Source organism: Notolepis coatsorum (assembly GCF_963971535.1).
Source record: "Notolepis coatsorum genome assembly, chromosome: 2".
Lineage (NCBI taxonomy): Eukaryota > Metazoa > Chordata > Actinopteri > Aulopiformes > Paralepididae > Notolepis > Notolepis coatsorum.
This window is the reverse complement of record NC_140166.1, coordinates 86,783,200-86,805,067: the sequence shown is the minus strand read 5'-3', so window position 1 is coordinate 86,805,067 and position 21,868 is coordinate 86,783,200. Positions and strand designations below refer to the sequence as shown.

General features: G+C 42.0%; 1 protein-coding gene across 1 annotated transcript in view; it reads left to right on the top strand.

Annotated features, from left to right (window-relative positions):
- The window catches only part of cemip (cell migration inducing hyaluronidase 1), a gene marked incomplete at its 3' end in the record, with an annotated part of 220,520 nt that overhangs the window by 160,535 nt on the left and 38,117 nt on the right, over window positions 1-21,868 (top strand). The window contains 3 exon segments of the mRNA XM_084308248.1: window positions 12,434-12,519; window positions 16,566-16,697; window positions 20,072-20,107. Of these exon segments, the coding sequence (XP_084164374.1) occupies window positions 12,434-12,519; window positions 16,566-16,697; window positions 20,072-20,107 (254 nt within the window).

The window sequence follows — 21,868 nt, the reverse complement described above, 5'->3', positions numbered from 1 at the left end:
ATATAGATTGTAAAGAGGACCGGCCCCAATACCGAACCCTGTGGTACACCCTTAGACAATGGCAGGAAATCAGATTGAAAGTTACCTGAATTCACAGATTGACACCTTGAAGATAAATAGTCCTGAAACCAAGCACAAGCGGCTTTATCCAGGCCAATGCTAGCTAGACTATTCAAAAGCAAGTGATAGGCCTTTGAGAGGTCTACAAAGAGAACTGCACAATGCTTCCCATTGTCCAGGGCTGAAATAATGTCATTAGTGACCAAAGTAACAGCTGTAATAGTACTATGATTTGCTCTGAAACCTGATTGGTGAGTACTTAGCACTGAGCAACTTGAGAAAAACGTTTTTAATTGGTTGTTTACCAAGGTCTCCAGTGCTTTGGCTAGACATGATCGTTTGGAGATAGGACGATAGTTATCCATCTTATCCCTATCCCCCCCTTTATGCAAGGGGAGCACCTTGGCAGATTTCCACACTTGCGGAACTATGCCAGATGCAATAGAAAGGTTAAAGATGTGTGACAATGGCTCACAAATGACAGGGGCTGCCAGTTTTATAAAAAAAGAGTCTAAATTGTCCACACCAGTAGAACACTTAGGGTCTATGGATTGCAAGATATTGAGAGTTTCACTAGATGAAAATGGCTGGAAGGAAAATGTAGGTACACACGAGGCATGATCGAAGATTGGGCTAGGGTCAGAGTCAACATCCAGTGGAGCCAGCCCAGTAGACAACCTGTCAAATAATGACCCAGCCTCAATGAAGTGTTTATTGAAAGCAAGACAAATTTCCCGAGGATCCGAGATTTTACAATCAGCCACATTAATACACAATGGCAATGTAGCAGGGTTATTTCTTGACAGGTTTACTGCACCCCAGAATTTAGCTGGGTTAGAGTAGGAATTCGAGACTAAGTCTAAAAAGTAATCAGATTTAGCCTTCCTCACAGCTGCAGTAGTTCTATTTCTAAGTTGTCTGAAGGAAAGCCAGTCTTGCGTATCCCCAGTGCGTCTAGCACGTGACCACGCAGAGTTCCGCTCAGAAAATTATGCTGACAGCTCACTTGAGAACCACGGTGCCACCCTATCCTTAATCCTAGTCCTTTTATAAGGAGCATGTTTATCTACAAAGCAATTAAATGTCTTTATAAAAGAATCCAGTGCAGTTTGCACATTATCAGACCCTGCTAAACATTATTATTACTATTATTAGTAGCAATGTCCTCCAAAAAGGTTTGGGGGTTAAAGATTTTAAGATTTCTTCTTTGAACAATACGCGGTCTTGATTTCAGCAGCTTTGTGGATCTAACACAGGTGTGACATGGCGGTGTGAATAGTGCGTGTCAGTGTTTCTTTTGTATAGCTTGAGCCACTGTCCCCCAAAATGTCTGTGCACAGCCCTGGAGCAGCACCACCAACAGAGCCCAGGAGGAGAGGAAGAGATAGCACCTGTGGGTCAGTTCTCCAGCGGGAGACCCGAGGTCAGCTCTGGAGAGATGGGGGGATGAGGAGGAGGAGGAGAGAGGAAGAGATAGCACCTGTGGGTCAGTTCTCCAGCGGGAGACCCGAGGTCAGCTCAGGAGAGATGGGGGGAGGAGGAGGAGGAGGAGAGAGGAAGAGATAGCACCTGTGGGTCAGTTCTCCAGCGGGAGACCTGAGGTCAGCTCTGGAGAGATGGGGGGAGGAGGAGGAGGAGGAGAGAGGAAGAGATAGCACCTGTGGGTCAGTTCTCCAGCGGGAGACCTGAGGTCAGCTCTGGAGAGATGGGGGGAGGAGGAGGAGGAGGAGAGAGGAAGAGATAGCACCTGTGGGTCAGTTCTCCAGCGGGAGACCTGAGGTCAGCTCTGGAGAGATGGGGGGAGGAGGAGGAGGAGGAGAGAGGAAGAGATAGCACCTGTGGGTCAGTTCTCCAGCGGGAGACCCGAGGTCAGCTCTGGAGAGATGGGGGGAGGAGGAGGAGGAGGAGAGAGGAAGAGATAGCACCTGTGGGTCAGTTCTCCAGCGGGAGACCCGAGGTCAGCTCTGGAGAGATGGGGGGAGGAGGAGGAGGAGGAGAGAGGAAGAGATAGCACCTGTGGGTCAGTTCTCCAGCGGGAGACCCGAGGTCAGCTCAGGAGAGATGGGGGGATGAGGAGGAGGAGGAGAGAGGAAGAAAGACAAACAGGGAAGGAAGCCCAAGTAAACAGTTTTTTTTAGAACATTTGTATACACTTTTTTTTTTTTTTTTTTTTTTGTATTTGTATACACTTTCATACAGATATTGAACATTATATGGTTCCTATAGATAGTATTGGATGTTAATAATATATATATCATATATACTTATACTGTACATACTACATACATATATGACATCATATATACATACATACATGCATATATGACATCATATATGAAATCATTCATACATACATACATACATACATACATACATACATACATACATACATACATACATACATACATACATACATACATACATACATACATACATACATACATACATACATATATGACATCATATATACATACATACATACATATATGACATCATATATACATACATACATATGACATCATATATACATATATACATACATACATACATATATGACATCATACATACATACATACATACATACATACATACATACATACATACATACATACATACATACATACATACATACATATATGACATCATATATACATACATACATACATACATACATATATGACATCATATATACATACATACATATGACATCATATATACATATATACATACATACATACATACATACATATATGACATCATACATACATACATACATACATACATACATACATACATACATACATACATACATACATACATACATACATACACACATACATACATACATACACATACATACACATACATACATACATGACATCATATATACATACATACATACATACATACATACATACATACATACATACATACATACATACATACATACATACATACATACATACATACATACATACATACATATATGACATCATATATACATACATACATACATACATACATACATACATACATACATACATACATACATACATACATACATACATACATACATACATACATACATACATACATACATATATGACATCATATATACATACATACATACATACATACATACATACATACATACATACATACATACATACATATATGCATACATACATACATACATACATACATACATACATACATACATACATACATACATACATACATACATACATACATACATACATGATGACTTATATGACAACCACTGAAGATGATTTTGTATACCAGTTTTCTATAACAGTCATGTCAGGGTAGGCAAGAGAATAAAGTATGAAACTAACTAACTCCGACTTAAGAAATTACTTTTAACTAGCTGTAACAACAGCAGAAGAGGACAGAGCTCTTGGATACTGTCCCTCAGTGTGGTTGTTCTCAGTGTCAGTCAAACCCTGATGTGGTCCAGGTGGTGAACCGTGTCTGTCTGGAATACTTTTACCTTCTGCTGCTGCTGCTTTAAAGACTCATTGAAGATGCTATCAGTGGATGAAGGAGAGAGAGACTAACGGCACGAGCACACTGCAGTGCTGACGAATGAACACGGACGGACGGACGGACGGGCGGCTGCCTCTTCACTTCCGCTCCCATGTTAACGGACGCTAGTAGGAACACTGGCCGCAAGCGGGAGCGCGCCTCGCGAGCGGCTCCCGAGCGGCAAGCTATCTTTTCCGCTTCAATCGGATTCGAGGCGGCGCGGGAGGCGTGCGCCACGCGCATTGTCACAGAAATACAATTGAATATCTGCATTCTTACCACAGATATAGATGTTGTTCAACCAGCTCTGTCTGTATCTGCAAATAAACGCCCAACCCCCCCTGTCTGTATGTTTGTTTATACCTATAACTATTACAATGTTGCATAATAATAATAATAATAATAATAATAATAATAATAATAATAATAATAATAATAATAATAATAATAATAATAATAATAATAATAATAATAATAATAATAATAATAATAATAATAATAGCAGGATATAGCAGTCATTAAGTCAATCCACCTTGTCACCTATAATGACAAACGTTGTATTTGTTTCCTGACAGCTAATTATGGTAATTATTATGATTATTATTATTATGATTGAACAGCAACCAGTAGGCTTATGTGTATATTTTATTAACAGATTGCAGAATGGGTATACAATACAGTACAGCTCTATCTTTTTCTCTCTCTCTTTATTCTCCCTATGCCTTTCTTTCTCTCTTTCTCTCTCGTTTTCTCTCTATCTTTCAATAGATGTTGTTCAACCAGCTAATGTGTCTGTATCTTTCCCAATGCAAATAAACAATATTACTATAGTTAGTAATACCCTCCATACTCATAGCCAAGCTCAGGGACCTGGGCTTGAACTATGACCTCTGCGAGTGGGTCCTGGACTTCCTGACGGGCAGACCCCAGGTGGTGAGAGCAGGCAACTGCACCTCCTCATCCATCACCCTCAACATAGGGGCCCCCCAGGGCTGTGTTCTGAGTCCCCTCCTCTACTCCCTGTACACACACGACTGTGTGGCTCAGCGGAGTAGCAATACAATCATCAAATTTGCTGACGACACAGTGGTGGTGGGCCTGATCTCTGCCAACGACGAGAGGGCCTACCTGGAAGAGGTCAAGGTCCTGGCGGGATGGTGCCAGGAAAACAGCCTCTCCCTGAACGTCAGCAAAACAAAGGAGATGATTGTGGACTTCATGAGGTCGGGGGTCAAGGACTACAGCCCCCTCAGCATCGACGGGGCACCGGTTGAGAGAGTCAACAGCTTTAAGTACCTCGGAGCCTACATATCCGAGGACTTGACATGGACCACACACATTGACAGTGTTGTGAAGAAGGCACGACAACGCCTCTACTTCCTCAAGCGCCTAAGGAAGTTCCAAGTCAGTCAGAAGATCCTTAAGAACTTCTACTCATGTACAATAGAGAGCATCCTGACTGGCAACATCACCTCCTGGTTTGGGAATAGCACTGCACAAGACCGAAGCAGACTACAAAGAGTGACACGTTCAGCCGAACGCACAATTGGAGGGGGGCTCCCCACCCTCCAGAACATTTACAACAAGCGTTGCAGGGGCAAGGCTAAGAGAATCATTAAAGACTCCAGTCACCCGAACAACTGCCTCTTTGAACTGCTGCGGTCAGGCAAGCGATACCGCAGTCTCAAGGCGAGCACAGAAAGACTCAGAAGAAGCTTCTACCCCCAGGCCATCAGGCTGCTAAACGAACAATGAACACTACACAACAACAACCATCAAACGCACATAGCACACACATCCACACGCACACACTCACTTTAAACAAACACACTGTAGCACCCACCCCACACACTTTATAGCACACACTCACTTTATACAAACACACTGTAGCACCCACTCCCCACACTTTATATTTATTGATGAAGGATTGCACTACAACTCGTACACCTTACTGTAAATTGTACCTAAATTCGTACCTCATCCCATTTCTGCTTTGCACTATATAGTACTGTACATTAGTACACTGCATAGTATTGTATATTATATGGTAACTCAGTTACGTCTATTCTGCATCGAACATTGTACATATGTCTATACTGAACACTGTGACCTCATTTTCTACTTTTCTACTTCTAAATTACATGCTATACTATGTTATTTGATACTATCTTGTCTAGCACAGTCTCTGGAGCGTAACAGTAAGAAGCATTTTGTATGAAAGTATTCTGTACTTCTGTATGACAACTATTAAAGAAACTTGAACTTGAGTACCCCGCCCTGTCTGTCTGTTTGTTTGTCTATCTGTCATATCTGGTTGCCTGTCTGTCTAGCTGTCTGTCTGTCTGTCTGTCTGTCTGTCTGTCTGTCTGTCTGTCTGTCTGTCTGTCTGTCTGTCTGTCTGTCTGTCTGTCTGTCTGTCTGTCTGTCTGTCTGTCTGTTTGTTTGTCTATCTGTCTATATCTGGTTGCCTGCCTGTCCCGACAGAGACAGAGAGAGAGGGGGGGGGGGAGAGGGGGGGGGGGAGATAGAGAGAGAGCGAGAGGGAGAGAGAGAGAGAGTGAGAGGGAGAGAGAGAGGGAGAGAGAGAGAGAGAGAGGGGGGGAGAGAGAGAGAGGGGGAGAGAGAGAGGGAGAGAGAGAGCTCTTGCTGCTGCTCTTTCAGGAGTACAGTCACACTGATCATCATTCTAAAATGACTGACTTCGCATATAGACTAGGCATTTACAGCTGTCCCAATGTAAATGTGCCTTCCTCGGTGCGCTTCCGCGCGCTCAAGTCGTCGGTCCAGTGTGCCTGACCAGGCGCGCGATCCCGCGAGGGAGCCACGCGTGAAATTCGTGCGCGTTGAGTGTGCCCGTCGCGTAAAGCTTGTTCGGGCCAAGGTGGCTCATACAGGCCAGGAGCTTATCTCCTCTCATGCCTTGTCTCCAGTACTAGCCAGGGTTTAGCCGCGCTGTGGCCTGTCTGGCACACAGTGAGCGTCAACCTGACCAAACCTGCAGGACCCCGGCTGAGACAGACACCTTTCACATCCTGGCCAGACCTGGCTGTGACTGTTGTATCATGGTTGAATGAATGAATGAATCAATCAATCAATCAATCAATCAATCAATCAATCAATCAATCAATGAATGGATGAATGAATGAATGGTTTATTTCAAACAATACAAATAATCAAGAAATAACAATGTAAAAAAAAAAAAATGTGCTGCGAAAAGAAAAAATAATAATCTGTTCCTGGAGAACATTCCCACCAGTAGCCCATGATAGTAAGAAGTTTGCCTTTGAGAACCAATGGTTCTCGAGCCGCAACGGCACATGGGGCAGGAGCCTATCTCCTGTTTCTGTAGCGTGAGGCAGCTTGATGTACAAGTACACCCCTTGACATGACGCTAGTATGTCACAAGAGCAGCTGAAAGGAAGTATAGAAAGTCACGCCTCACTGCTGACATCGACACATATCACAACCTCTTGTTAACATTCTCCAAAACCATCACTAATGCCAAAGCTTCTTTCTTCCACCATAGGATCGAGGCCTCTGCCAAGAATCTTCGCAAACTGCATGCTACCATGTCCTCCCTCCTCACTCCCCCCCCACCCCCCCCTCCCTCATCTTTCTCTGCCGAAGACTTTGCGATCTTCTTTGAGGAAAAAGTGGAGAACATCCGCAGCTCCTTCTCCCAACCCCCACCCATTCCAAATGCTGAATCGAGAACCTCATCCTTCACTCTGTCATCTTTCTCTCCCATTACAGAAGCAGAGACCCTGACACTGGTAACGTCAAACCGTCCGACTACTTGCCAGCTGGACCAGCTACCCTCCCCACTCCTCCAGACCATAGCACCAGACATCCTCCCATTCCTAACTGCAACCATCAACTCCTCACTCAACTCGGGGGTGGTCCCCACCTCCCTAAAACAAGCCAGAGTCACGCCGCTCATAAAAAAACCAACCCTGAACCCTACTGTCATAGGCAACTACCGTCCTGTCTCTCTTCTCTCCTTCCTTTCTAAAACACTTGAACGTGCTGTATCCAACCAACTTACTACTTATCTCTTACAGAATGACCTCCTAGACCCTAATCAGTCAGGCTTCAGGACTGGTCACTCCACAGAGACAGCCCTCATTGCGGTCACAGAGGCACTTCACTTAGCAAAAGCGAAAGGCCTCTCCTCTGTCCTGATTCTCCTAGATCTATCTGCAGCCTTCGACACAGTCAACCACCAGATCCTCCTTGCGGCCCTCGCAGGAATGGGAGTGGCTGGCTCTGCGCTGACATGGCTGTCATCATACCTCAATGACCGCTCCTACCAAGTGTCATGGAGAGGGACCCTGTCGGCCACCCGCCCCCTGCGGACGGGTGTCCCCCAGGGCTCGGTTTTAGGACCCCTTCTCTTCTCCCTCTACACTAAATCACTGGGTAACATTATCACGTCTCATGGCTTCTCCTACCATTGTTATGCCGACGATACTCAACTCTTCCTCTCCTTCCCTCCCTCAGATATCCACGTCTCTGTGCGGATCTCGGCCTGTCTGTCCGACATCTCAGCCTGGATGACGTCCAACCACCTCAAACTGAACCTAAGCAAAACAGAATTGCTCCACCTACCGGCCAAATCCTCCCCCCTAACCGACCTTTCAATCACAGTCGAGAATGCAGCTGTGACTGCGTCCCCGACCGCCAAGAACCTTGGTGTTGTCCTCGACGACCAGTTGAACTTCTCTGCTCACATCGCAGCGACGACCAGAACCTGCCGATTCCTCCTGAGCAACGTCAGAAGGATACGCCCCTTCCTGACAAAAGAAGCCACCCAACTCCTCGTCCAATCAACAGTCATCTCCCGCCTCGACTACTGCAATGCACTGCTCGCTGGCCTCCCGGCCACTGCCACTAAGCCTCTTCAACTCATTCAGAACGCAGCGGCCCGCCTGATCTCAAACCTACCGAAGTCGGCCCATGTCACCCCACTTCTTAGGGACCTGCACTGGCTCCCCATTGCTGCACGAATCCGCTTCAAGGCCCTCGACCTAGCATACCGTGCGGCAAAGGGAACCGCTCCCGCCTACCTCCGGTCAATGGTCTCTAACTACACACCCTCAAGACCCCTACGCTCTGCATCTTCTGGCCGCCTCAGACCTACTCCTATCCAAGCTCCGGGAGGGTCATCAAAGAGAAGTCGCCTATTCTCAGTCCTTGCCCCACAATGGTGGAATGAACTACCCACCCCAGTTAGGACAGCCGAATCACGTCCAATCTTTCGCCGTCGACTAAAGACGCACTTCTTCAACCATTATCTGAATTAAAAAAAAAAAAAAAAAAAAAAAAAAAATCTAACCCTAACTAACCGTACTGTCATGCACTTGTCCTAATAAACTAACCTACACTGTAGCACTCAACACTTTGATGAACATTGTTGCTCAGCTGATAGAGTTGTGCCCTTCCTGATGGCTTGTCGTACAGAACTTGTAAGTCGCTTTGGATAAAAGCGTCAGCTAAATGACTAAATGTAAATGTAAAATGTAAACAAGGACTTCCCCCCAAACCAACCCTTGATGCTGAGTGTCAAGCAGGGAGGCTATGGGTACCATTTTAAATAGTCTTTGGTATGACTCTGCCGGGGCTTGAACTCCCAGCCTCCCGAACTCAGGGCGGACACTCTACCCACGAGGCCACTGAGCCGGTGATAGTAAAGGACTGAATTATTTGCTGCTTTTTAAAGCACATTTTTCCCTTCAGCAGTTATTTTTGGTTGATAGCACAGGTGTCTAATAAAAACCTTTTGCAAATGTTTGCCTTGATCTCAGCATGAGGACTGTGTTTCTGAAGCTCCCTAGCCCTGGGAGTGTGTTGAGCACAGAGTCGCTGACCTAGATGGTTCTTGCTTGCGATAATGACTTATTTCAAGAAATAAACAAGGGAGAAAATACGTTTTTAAGATAATCTCACGTGTTTAAAGTAAACGTCTTACATCATCAAGTTACATAAACAGAAAACAAACTAGAAGTTACATAAAAATAAAACAAACAAACCTCATGCCAGGCGGCATGGCCTGATAATAATAATAGTGATGTATTTAGGTAACTTCTATCTAATGCACTAATAATAATAGTGATGTATTCAGGTAAACTTCTATCTAAAGCACTAATAATAATAGTGATGTATTCAGGTAAACTTCTATCTAAAGCCATGAAAGAGTATAACTGCATGTGATTAACAGTTGTACGTCGACTCTAGAAGATGAAGAGAAACTAGATAGGGAGGAGAGAGGGATAAGAAAATAGAGAGAGAGAAATGAGAGAGAGAGAGAGAAAAGAGAGAGAGAAGAGACAGGCAATAGAGGAGGAGAAAGGAGGGAGAAAGGAGGGATGAGAAAATGGAGAGAGGGAGGAGAGGAGGGATGACAACAATGATTAGAGAGAAACAGAGGTATAAGACAAGTGAAAGAGGATAGAGAGAGACAGAGAGAGATGGAGAGAGAGGGAGGGAGAGAGGGGGAGAAAGAGAGGTTAGCTGACCCCAAGGAGAGATTTATGATCTGCAGAGGAGAAAGAGACAATGCGATTGTTATGTCCTTCCATCGTTATCTCTCCTCTCCTCTCTTCTCTCTCTCCTTCTATCATTATATTTCCATCTCTCCTCTCCTCTTCTCTTTCTTCCTCCCCCCTTCCATCATTATCTCTCCTCCTCTCCTCTTCTCTCCTATAATTATCTTTCCATCTCTCCACTCCTCTTCTCTCTCTCCCTCTCCTGCTATTGTCATCTCTCCTCTTCTCTCTATTACTCTCCTTCTCTCCTCTTCTCTCTCTCTCTCTCTCTCCTTCCATTGTTATCCCCCCTTCTCTCCTTCACAGTCTTGCTCCTCCCTCTCTCTCCTCCCTCTCTCCTCCATCCCTCCTTCCATCATTATCTCCCCTGCTACAATGCTCTCTCTCTCTCTCTCTCTCTCTCTCTCTCTCTCTCTCTCTCTCTCTCTCTCTCTCTCTCTCTCTCTCTCTCTCTCTCTCTCTCTTCTCTCTCTCCCTCTCCCTCTCTCCTTCTCCACAAGGAGTTTTCTCTATTTTCTTCCCTCCCTCCCTCCCTCCCTCCTCCTCTCCCCTCTGCTCCTTCATAATTTGGATCGAGCTAACGGTTATCTTAATAGGAGCATAACTCTTGTCACGCTGATACCTTGAGGTTGTTTATGAGGAAATAAACCATGTGAGGTTCACTGGCTCTGTCCTTTAAGGCCCTGTACAGTTGCTATTGCATGCACTCATCTGTGTTCCACTACACACATGAGTGCATGCTTCCCAACTGTCCGTCTGCAACACTACTATCACCAACATCTAAGAAGGGAGATCCCCCCTTGAATGGCCCTTCTAAGGTTTCTCTCCTCCACACTGCCTGTGGAGCTTTTTTCCCTATTGTTAGGTTTTAGTGAGTTTTTCCTTACCTTCGCGTGGGGTATGTCTGGGAGTGCTTGCATTCTTTCATTTATTTGCATTCATCTAAAAATGTTTGGACCTTATGGTGTTCTTGTTCTGTTCTTGACTTATTGTTATGTTTTCTTCTTGACTTGTTTAAAGAAGATCTGTACGGCCCATGGGGACATTAACGTGTGTTGTCGGGCCCTATAAATAAATTTGATTTGATTTGATTTGATTCTGTGTAGAACTGCTAGGGTTAGGGGTTCTATTTGCCTGTGGTAATCCAATGGGTAGAGCAATGCACTAACACTGCCAGGGTTAGGGGTTCCATTCCCTGTGTAGCTCAATGGGTAGAGCAAGGCACTAACACTGCCAGGGTTAGGGGTTCCATTCCCTGTGTAGCTCAATGGGTAGAGCAAGGCACTAACACTGCCAGGGTTAGGGGTTCCATTCCCTGTGTAACTCAATGGGTAGAGCAAGGCATTAGTGCTGCCAGGGTTCAGGCTTCCATTCTTACGGGGTCATGCTGGGATCATTTAAATACATGCACTGATGGTGCTGAAAGACTCTTTGGATTTAGATATGTCTCACCTGCAAGCAGCAGTAGTACCTTATACCATAAGTACATGCTTATACCAACATGCTTATACCAACATGCTTATACCAACAGTCGTTGATTTACTACCGGGAGCTTGGTCCATCTAGCAAGAGCTTGTATGGAACGTGCAATAATTTTTATTGGTGGAGCCGCAAGTTCAGTGTCGCTAATGTTTTTTTTTTTTTGCTAGTATGGTCAGGAAATTGGTATTACATTTTGCTCTAGGTTGTATTAAAAATGTCTTAAAAAGTCTTACATGTGGCGGCTAGGTGGTGCAGTGGGTAAGGCGCTCACCACCAATGCAGGAGACGCTGGGTTCGAGCCCAGCTCTCCGCATTGCTGGTCGTTCATACTAATACATTTGGCAGTATTAGGGGGTGGGAAGCTGATGGGTGGGGATCGGACGTTGTGGACAGCGACTCCTACAGGTCGGTTGGTGCGCCTGCACAGTAGAATCAAGAAGCGACGGGGGCGGCGTCCCTCCAAAGCGCAGACCCCCGACGCTGAAAGATCACGCTGTGCAGGTGAAAAGATGCGACGGCTGCTACCTCGAGTACTGGAATGCAATGTGCAATGTATGGCTTCGTCCACATTACAGCCGGCTTGTGGGAGGCATGGCCAAACAGCGTTCGAGACAGGGGAGGGTAGAATTGGACGATACGAAATTGGGATGGGAGAAAAAATTTATAATAATAGAAAATGGGAGAAAAAGTTGATACAAAAAAATAAGTCTTACATGTAACTTGTTGAAACCTGCAGATACCCAGTTCTACATTCTACTACTACTTGTACTTGAATGTGTGTATTTCTCTGTGTGTTCCAGGCTGGTATGATCCTGGACAATGGGGTCAAAACGACTCAGGCCAACGACAAAGACAAGAGACCCTTCCTGTCGCTGGTGGGAGCCAGGTCAGTTACCACCTCATATCCTCATATTATACTATATAACCCCCACCCGGTAACATTACATCTGCATGTTGTTATGACTGGGGCTGGAACGCTCCAAAATGAACAATCAGAAATAATGAGCATTCAATAATTGAAGTGAATCATGACCTTAGAATCCAAAGTCAAATAAAAAAAACTGTGGATTTGGAGAATCGCCAACAAAGCCTGGTGCAGAACACAAGCGTACGGGTCCACATTAATGTTCAAACATGTTATTTATTTTTTATACAATTTGATCTGGAACATGTTCTGCCCTGAATGGACATTGTTGTATTATTATTATTATTATTATTATTATTATTATTATTATTATTATTATTATTATTATTATTATTATTATTATTATTATTATTATTATTATTATTATTATTATTATTATTATTATTATTATTATTATTATTATTATTATTATTATTATTATTATTATTATTATTATTATTATTATTATTATTATTATTATTATTATTATTATTATTATTATTATTATTATTATTATTATTATTATTATTATTATTATTATTATTATTATTATTATTATTATTATTATTATTATTATTATTATTATTATTATTATTATTATTATTATTATTATTATTATATTATTTATTTTACTTTCGCACAAGTGCATGAATGTTTAAATACGTCTTAGAGAACATTTGTTCTCAAACAAATACAAATTGTTGTATTATTTACAAGCATTATTAAATATGTATTCAATTAACTTTTTAACACACTATAACTCCCTTGAAATCTGCAACCTGTATGACTCCTGAGACATCAGGAGGTGCTGTTCATTTCATTAGATAAGATGAGATAAACCTTTATTCATTTCATTAGATAAGATGAGAGAAACCTTTATTCATTTCATTAGATAAGATGAGATAAACCTTTATTCATTTCATTAGATAAGATGAGATAAACCTTTATTCATTTCATTAGATAAGATGAGATAAACCTTTATTCATTTCATTAGATGAGATAAACCTTTATTAATTTCATTAGATGAGATAAACCTTTATTCATTTCATTAGATGAGATAAACCTTTATTAATTTCATTAGATGAGTTAAACCTTTATTCATTTCATTAGATAAGATAAACCTTTATTAATTTCATTAGATAAGATAAACCTTTATTAATTTCATTAGATAAGATAAACCTTTATTAATTTCATTAGATAATATGAGATAAACCTTTATTAATTTAATTAGATAAGATAAACCTTTATTAATTTCATTAGATAAGATAAACCTTTATTCATTTCATTAGATAAGATAAACCTTTATTAATTTAATTAGATAAGATAAACCTTTATTCATTTCATTAGATAAGATGAGATAAACCTTTATTAATTTCATTAGATAAGATAAACCTTTATTCATTTCATTAGATAAGATAAACCTTTATTCATTTCATTAGATAAGATAAACCTTTATTCATTTCATTAGATAAGATAAGCCTTTATTCATTTCATTAGATAAGATAAACCTTTATTCATATCACCGTAGGGACATTCATGAGGAGATGAGAGTTACAGGTAGGCATAAGGATCCAAATAACCAGGATAATAAGAATAGAATATAAGAATAAAATATAAATAAATAAATAAAGATCTGATCCGCACTGGATCTCTGTGAGTGAACAGGTGAGACATACAGTACAGTATGTACAGTGATGGGCAAGCTACTTGGAAAATGTAGCAAGCTACACTACAAGTTACTCTCGATTAAATATAGCTCAACTACAATGGAAGCTATCCCCAGATAAATGTAGCAAGCTACACTACAAGAACATGTCAAAAATAGCTAGCTACATCGGCACTACTTTTTTTTTTTTTTTTTTTTTTACTTCATGATCAAGTTTCCATCAAACAAATAGACAGGCAAAATAAATGCTCAGTTTGATTGTTTATTATAAAACTGAAACAAGCCCTCGGTCTGGCTTTTTGTGTCATCCTTTTAACATGAACTTGTATTATGTACAAAATCCAGGAAGGCAAGTTTAGCTGGGTGCAGCCTCTACAAAAGAAAAGAAAGAGACCATTTGGTTTGATACGTTTTTATAGTATAGTTTGTTGATTACTTTTGATTCAGTAATGGTCTTTTTCTTTTCTATTCTATCTTTATGTATTATTTATCCCTAAACTCTGCATCTTCTGGCTGCCTGATACCCTCTCCTAGCTGAAACCAGCCCACTTTATCAACCAAAAACACACTTCTTCAATATCTGAATTTGAACTAATAATAACTGTCTTACTGCATTTTACTATTATGCTACCATGTCTATACTACCACCAACTATGCTAATATGTCTATACTACTACAGTACAGTATGTACTCAAGAGTATAACACTCAAGCTCGACACTGCTAGACAAACAATACTACTTATCCTTGGCTGCTAGATGTACCACTCCTGCTGACTTGTTGTACACAATTTGTAAGTTGCTTTGAATGAAAGCGTCAGCTAAATGACCAAATGTATTTAAATATGTAACTCACAAAACATTCCATGGCCCCAAAATCATGTGGGTTGAGAACCACTGCTCTAGGTGATATTTTCCCTCTTAGTGTATGTACTATTTATGGTAGTTTGTTTTTTCTTTTCTCCACCCCCATAATATTGTTCATTTTCTGCCTACAGTGAAACATGTTAGTTAAATCTGTTGACAAAAAGTGCACTGACTTGTGTGCTGTTTGGGATGTAAAGCTTTTCATCAGCTTACCTGAATATATGTGTTCTCAAGTTAGTGCTGGACGTGTGGGATGTTGATAGAAGCTTCGTTTTTGGCGGACACAATAAACACATATGTTGTTGTTATTGACATCATCTTCATCAATGCCATCAGCCCTGGAAACATCGAATCCTTCTGCTATTTCGCGCGGACTAACGGTTCGTTCATTCATTTCATGGTCTGTGTTTAGATTTTTTTTACTTCCTGGTTTGCCGAGCTGGAGTGGCATGTCCCGCCCTATCCTGCCTCTGATTGGCCTACCCGTAATGTTTTGGTCTAATCGTGAGTCGTCATACTCATACCTAAACCAACCAACCAATCATAGTGGGTTTTCTCCAATAGCATCCAGCTGCAGGACAGAAGAACACGACACTCTCAGGACCGAAGACACTCTTTTTTTTTGTGTCTGTTTCTCCGGATATGTAGCGTGTAGCGTTTTGCTGACGCTACGGCACTACTTGATTCGAAAACGAGCTGCGCTACAGAGAACGCTACCCTGGTTAAAAAGTAGCGAGCTACCAGCACGCTACTGAGAATTGTAGTTAAGCTATGTAGCTTCGCTACTTGTAGCAAGCTACTGCCCATCACTGAGTATGTATACTCAGCCCACCCTGTATATAATATACAGACTCTATCCTAAGTCTACCCCAGGTACAAATACATTATATAGCTAACCTAAGTCTGCCCTGTACACATATACACTACTCCATACTAAGTCTTAGTCTACCCTGGTACTGTATAAATAAACAGATTAAACAGATCTCGGCCTTAAGAATATATACGTAAATGTACATATAGGCATATGATTGAAAATGTGAATATATTAATTAATTAATGTGTGATGTCTTATAACACCATTCTAAAACATTCTATCATCTCCCTCTCTCTGTCTCTCTCATCCCTCTCTCTGTCTCTCTCACCCTTCTCTCTGTTTCTGTCTCATCCCTCTCTCTGTCTCTCTCTCATCCCTCTCTCTGTCTCTCTCACCCTTCTCTCTGTTTCTGTCTCATCCCTCTCTCTGTCTCTCTCTCATCCCTCTCCCCCTATCTCTGTCTCACTCCCCCCTCTCCCATCACTCTCCCCTCTCTGTCTCTTGTATCCCTCTCCCCCTCTCTCTCTCATCCCTCTCCCCTCACTCTGTCTTTCTCTCTCTTATTCATCTATATTCTCTCTCTCTCTCTCTCTCTCTCTCTCTCTCTCTCTCTCTCTCTCTCTCTCTCTCTCTCTCTCTCTCTCTCTCTCTCTCTCTCTATACGTTTTGGGGTGTATACTGTAGGTATGGCCCACACCAAGATGCGGACCCCTTCAAGCCCAGAGTTCCTGCTCTCATCCATCACTTTGTGGCCTATAAGAACCAAGACCATGGAGCCTGGCTGAGAGGAGGAGACGTCTGGCTGGATGACTGCCAGTAAGGAAGGAAGGATGGATGGATGGATGGATGGATGGATGGATGGATGGATGGATGGATGGATGGATGGATGGATGGATGGATGGATGGATGGATGGATGGATGGATGGATGGATGGATGGATGGATGGATGGATGGATGGATGGATGGATGGATGGATGGATGGATGGATGGATGGATGGATGGATGGATGGATGGAAGGTAGGATGGATGGATGGATGGATGGATGGATGGATGGATGGATGGATGGATGGATGGATGGATGGATGGATGGATGGATGGATGGATGGATGGATGGATGGATGGATGGATGGATGGATGGATGGAGGGGAGGATGAACACTCAGAAATGTAATTCTTCCTCTCTATGCTGTGAGAGTACCCAAGTAGATTACAGATAAGGATACATTTAACCTCAACCCCAAACAGTCCGGTACCGGTATGAGATTTATTTCACGTCATAAATAGATCAATACAGTCCGTATTATTCCATAAGTATTCTTTTTCAAATGTAGCCAAGAGTAAAGACCCTAGCCCTATCAAAACAGCAGTCAAAGTGTATATTTTCAGCACTATGTTTTTTTTACCAATGATTTTAAGTGTTATTAGCGAAATATGAGCTTATAAAAATCTCTGTGCATTGCACCGGAAAACGGACTATTTAGATTAGACCTAACAAAGAGGAGACCCAGGGCTTTCATAAAACGACACTACCCAGCTCACACCAGCCGCAGACAACGGAAGTCCAACAATTTTTCATGTAATTTTTCAGACATGATTTTCCTGTTTATATCTCACGGGTCGAGCAAACCTCAACGTTATTACCATAAAATATAAGGGATATTGTTTCTTTCTTTTTCTGTGAACGTCTAGAAAAAAACCGCGTTGCAATCCGTAAAAAATTACGGAGCTATGGAGATTATACAAAAGTAACTGTACTTAGAGTAGATTTCATTCACAGTCTTTGCTGCTCTGTAACAGGCATACTAAATCCAGATTTAACTCTGGAAAGAGGAGATTTGCCCCGATCCATAGATGTATGACTTGGCCATAATAAGGTAATTTATAGGCCTGATATTCTATATTCTATATTCATATTTCAAATTGCATGTGTCCGGATGGCAAAATGCAGTACTGTATCTACAAAAAAAGACTGTAAATCATCTGTCCTTTGTTCATTTGCTTAGATTTTTTTCTACACTTGATCTCAAGAAGGTGCTGAATGAGCTCAGTGGCCATTTTACAATGGCATTTTCACTTTTGGTCAATGTTAGCATGGTGTTATTCACCGTCAAAGATGGAAAGAAATAATAATAATAATAATAATAATAATAATAATAATAATAATAATAATAATAATAATAATAATAATAATAATAATAATAATAATAATAATAATAATAATAATAATAATAATAATAATAATAATAATAATAATAATAATAATAATAATAATAATAATAATAATTGTTGTGAAGGGCCAGATTAAAACTGAGAATCTACCTTTATTGTTTGATATACTATGTATATTATTTATATATACACGGAATATCCCTTTACCTGCGTTCAAACCAGAGTAATATTCGCTCTCCTTATTGTTGGACAGCGCCCTAGGCGCCACCTCGCAAGCCCCCAACGTCAGGTTCAAAGACAAGTTCAGGCATGTCAGAACATGCCCGGAGACAGCGTATTGATCCCAGACAAGAACTAAGGTTTGGGACTAGATAATCACTTAAGTATATATACAGCGCAAGGTGCGCACAGCAGTAGTTAACTCAGATCACCTGCTTGTCCATCTAAACAAGCCAACGTAGTTCATCGTGTAAATTGAGCACTCGTGCGTTGAGAACATGTGCGAATAGAATAGTAAAGTGTCAGAGTTTAATGCAGTAACTTCAAGTTCGACCTAATCTAATGTGAAGTAAATAGTCGTTCATTTATTGTATATCGTGCAACCACAGTTCGTTCGTGTGTAGCATTACCCAGCGGTTCGTCGTGTTTTAGCTAGTGTACCTTAGCCAGGGTGTGTGGCCTAAATACGTCGCCCGCACCCGAGGAGGCCTAGTCGGAGAACCGTTGGACATGTGCACAGGAGAACCAGCGTCGGCGATTGCAGAACCATTACTGGTTGGATTATATTGATTTGGAACGTGTTACCCGGAGAAGAGCCTTGTTGATTTCCACTATCGTTTGGGATTCAACCTCGTGAGGATTACAACTCGGGCTAGCCTCATGGACAGAGTCTGGCTGGCTGTCATCATTGCTATCGAGCATTTGGATTACAGTTATTGCTTTGCTGCTGATCGTGGGATTTACAAGGACCGACTCCTGTACGTGGAGTCTCTTTATTCTTCATTGAATCAGACTGAGTATCCGAACATTCCTCTACCCTCCAGGCCTTACACCCCGGAGGGAACCCATTGTCTCCAGGCGGTACCAGCGTTGCCTTATATAGTTGCTATTATACGACAGGTGGTGTCAACTTAGACCCATCGTAGGATTCCTGCTATTCTCAGTGACTCATGCTGCTGACTGACTTTACGCATATTCTTCGCCATACAAGCGCGACTCTAATTCTCATTCTGTAACCTAATGTTGCATAATAATAAAATACCCTCAAAATATATTTCTTTGTCAATGCCGTGTTCTTGTGAGTGTTCACCATCTATATTTGATGTACTGTCTGGCCAGTAATTAAAGTACATAACTAGCAGTGGTTTAATCTATCACAATCTTTAATACAGTCAGGGTTTTGTAACCCCTCAGTTACAATAATAATAAAAATGTATATTCATTACAATTTACTCAAGCATAGTAACAGACACTATATTTCTGACACTGGGAATACATTCCCTGAGGTCCAGAGAGGTCCATAGACACCAAGAACATGCAAATGGACCTTGTAGAAGTGGAGCAATCTTCCATTTACTTAGGTATGTACTTTTCAGCGAATCCTCTGAAAATATGACTAGGGCGGTTAATGGTCGTAAGCTAATGGCACTGCAGCAGAAGCTCATTTGGATATGAAAGCTGAGGCAGATACGATGTGAGTCTGAATCCTCCCAGAATGCTTTTATGTCCATTTGATTATAGAACAGACCAATTCCCTCCACCACTAGACAAATAAACATCTCAGACCTCGGTTTTTTTTACCAAGTGTGTTTGTGCTCACATGAGTCCCAGGCTAATGATGAGCTTAAAACCAGATAATGATCTCTGTAATATTTTCTCCTCTGTATGATATTAATATATCTAACACTCATACTCTCTCTCTCTCTCTCTCTCTCTCTCTCTCTCTCTCTCTCTCTCTCTCTCTCTCTCTCTCTCTCTCTCTCTCTCTCTCTATTCATCTCACTCCCTCTATTTCTCCTCTAGATTTGCTGATAACGGCATTGGTCTGACTCTGGCGAGGTAAGACCCCCCTCCGATTAAAAAATACTTTCAAAATGTTTTTTATCTTAATTGTCACTGGAAATGTCAATCGAACATCCGCATAGTCATCCATCAAGTCAGAAAAACAATAACAGACACAACCCATGTTAGGAGGGAGATCCAGCTCCAAAGGGGTTAAGCACAGAGAGGGAGAAACGTGGTTGTTGAGAGATTCATGTGGACATACAGGACACCGGCCTGCATGGAACAAGGACCTCAGACCTCAGATCAACAACCATAAACCACAATGAGAAATATAAAATAGTCTTATAGATGAACACTAAGACCTAGAGGAGGGTACTGATCTACTTAGGAGAGGGGGCTTAACTTTTGATACCTAACGTTACGTCTCCCGGCCGGGCACAATATTGTTATTGTTATTATTAATATTATTAATCACCACTCATGCGTCTGTGGCTGAAGGGAGAACAGGGTTGTGTTTATATTCATGTGTGTCAGGAGGAGGCCCCTCTGGCTGCCTGAGTAATTGGAAAACGCCTTATAAGGAACCTGCTTAGGATGCAGGGGAAGGCGGCGTTTTGAGTGTGAAAAGTAATTTAGGGAGCGAGAGAGTGGCAGGGTTGGGAATTAGTGGGGGTAAAAAAGAAAACAGTGTAGGGTAAAAAAAAAAAAACAGGCGTGCGCGCATTCTGTCTGGGGGACAGTGTCGCAAACAGATGCCGGCACGCGAATGGCCATATGCTGGTACGCCCGTATGCAAATACACTCATAGGCTTAGCAAACATGAGAAATAAACACATCATCATTAGAGATGCACTGATGCAGATCTCTCAGAACTAGAGTGCTTCATGATGTGCACCGTCCGATACATGGCTATTGAACTGATTGGCTCTCAAAAATGTGGAAGAAACGCACCGTTTTAACTAGGCTGAGTGACAGATTGGCGCCGATACTATAGATGGGTTTCTCGTCCACATCAGACTCGGTGTGCGCAGGTCAAGGAGGCAAAAAGGAACTTAATCCTGGTCAGAATAACAGGGCAGCCATGCTAGCGATCTAAACAATCAATCCATGCCAAAGCTAGATTATGTAAAAGGTGAAAGACTCACAGTCAGTGGTGCAGTCGTGGTCACACGCGGTTACACGCCGTGTTACTAGATGATCACTGAGGCAGAAGTACGCGCGCACAAAGATGCGCTCTATCCATTCGTTGTGCGCTAAGTACCCGGCCAGTGGCCACCCATAACAAAAGCGCGTCTTCAACCACGCCCCCGCCCGCAAATACAAACAGATATAAACAGATCATTTGAGTACACCCGGCCACCCATAACAAAAGCGCGTCTTCAACCACGCCCCCGCCCGCAAATACAAACCGATATAAACAGATCATTTGACAACAGTATCATGTTCCTACCTGCAACGCAACCTGAACCAACGATGCCACCGCCGCTCCCCAAGAGAAGAAAGTTGCAGCTTCAGAATCAGCCTATCCAAAGCAAACTTAGTTTCGCTATACCTGCACGACCTCCAACGCCCGGGTACAGTACAGCTCAATACATGCATACAATTGTTAAGGGGATGCAGACCAAGACTTTCGTCTTGTTTACATCAGGGTCCCCCATTTTCAATTCATCATAACATACACCAGATAGACAGTCTTGCTCTCTTAATATGCTGGTTAAATCGGCTGTCTTTAACCTGAATTAGCAAACAAGATACAAAGCATTCAGTTGACTAATTGTATATGTTCTAATGTTCTCTGTTCTAATGTTCCTGCTA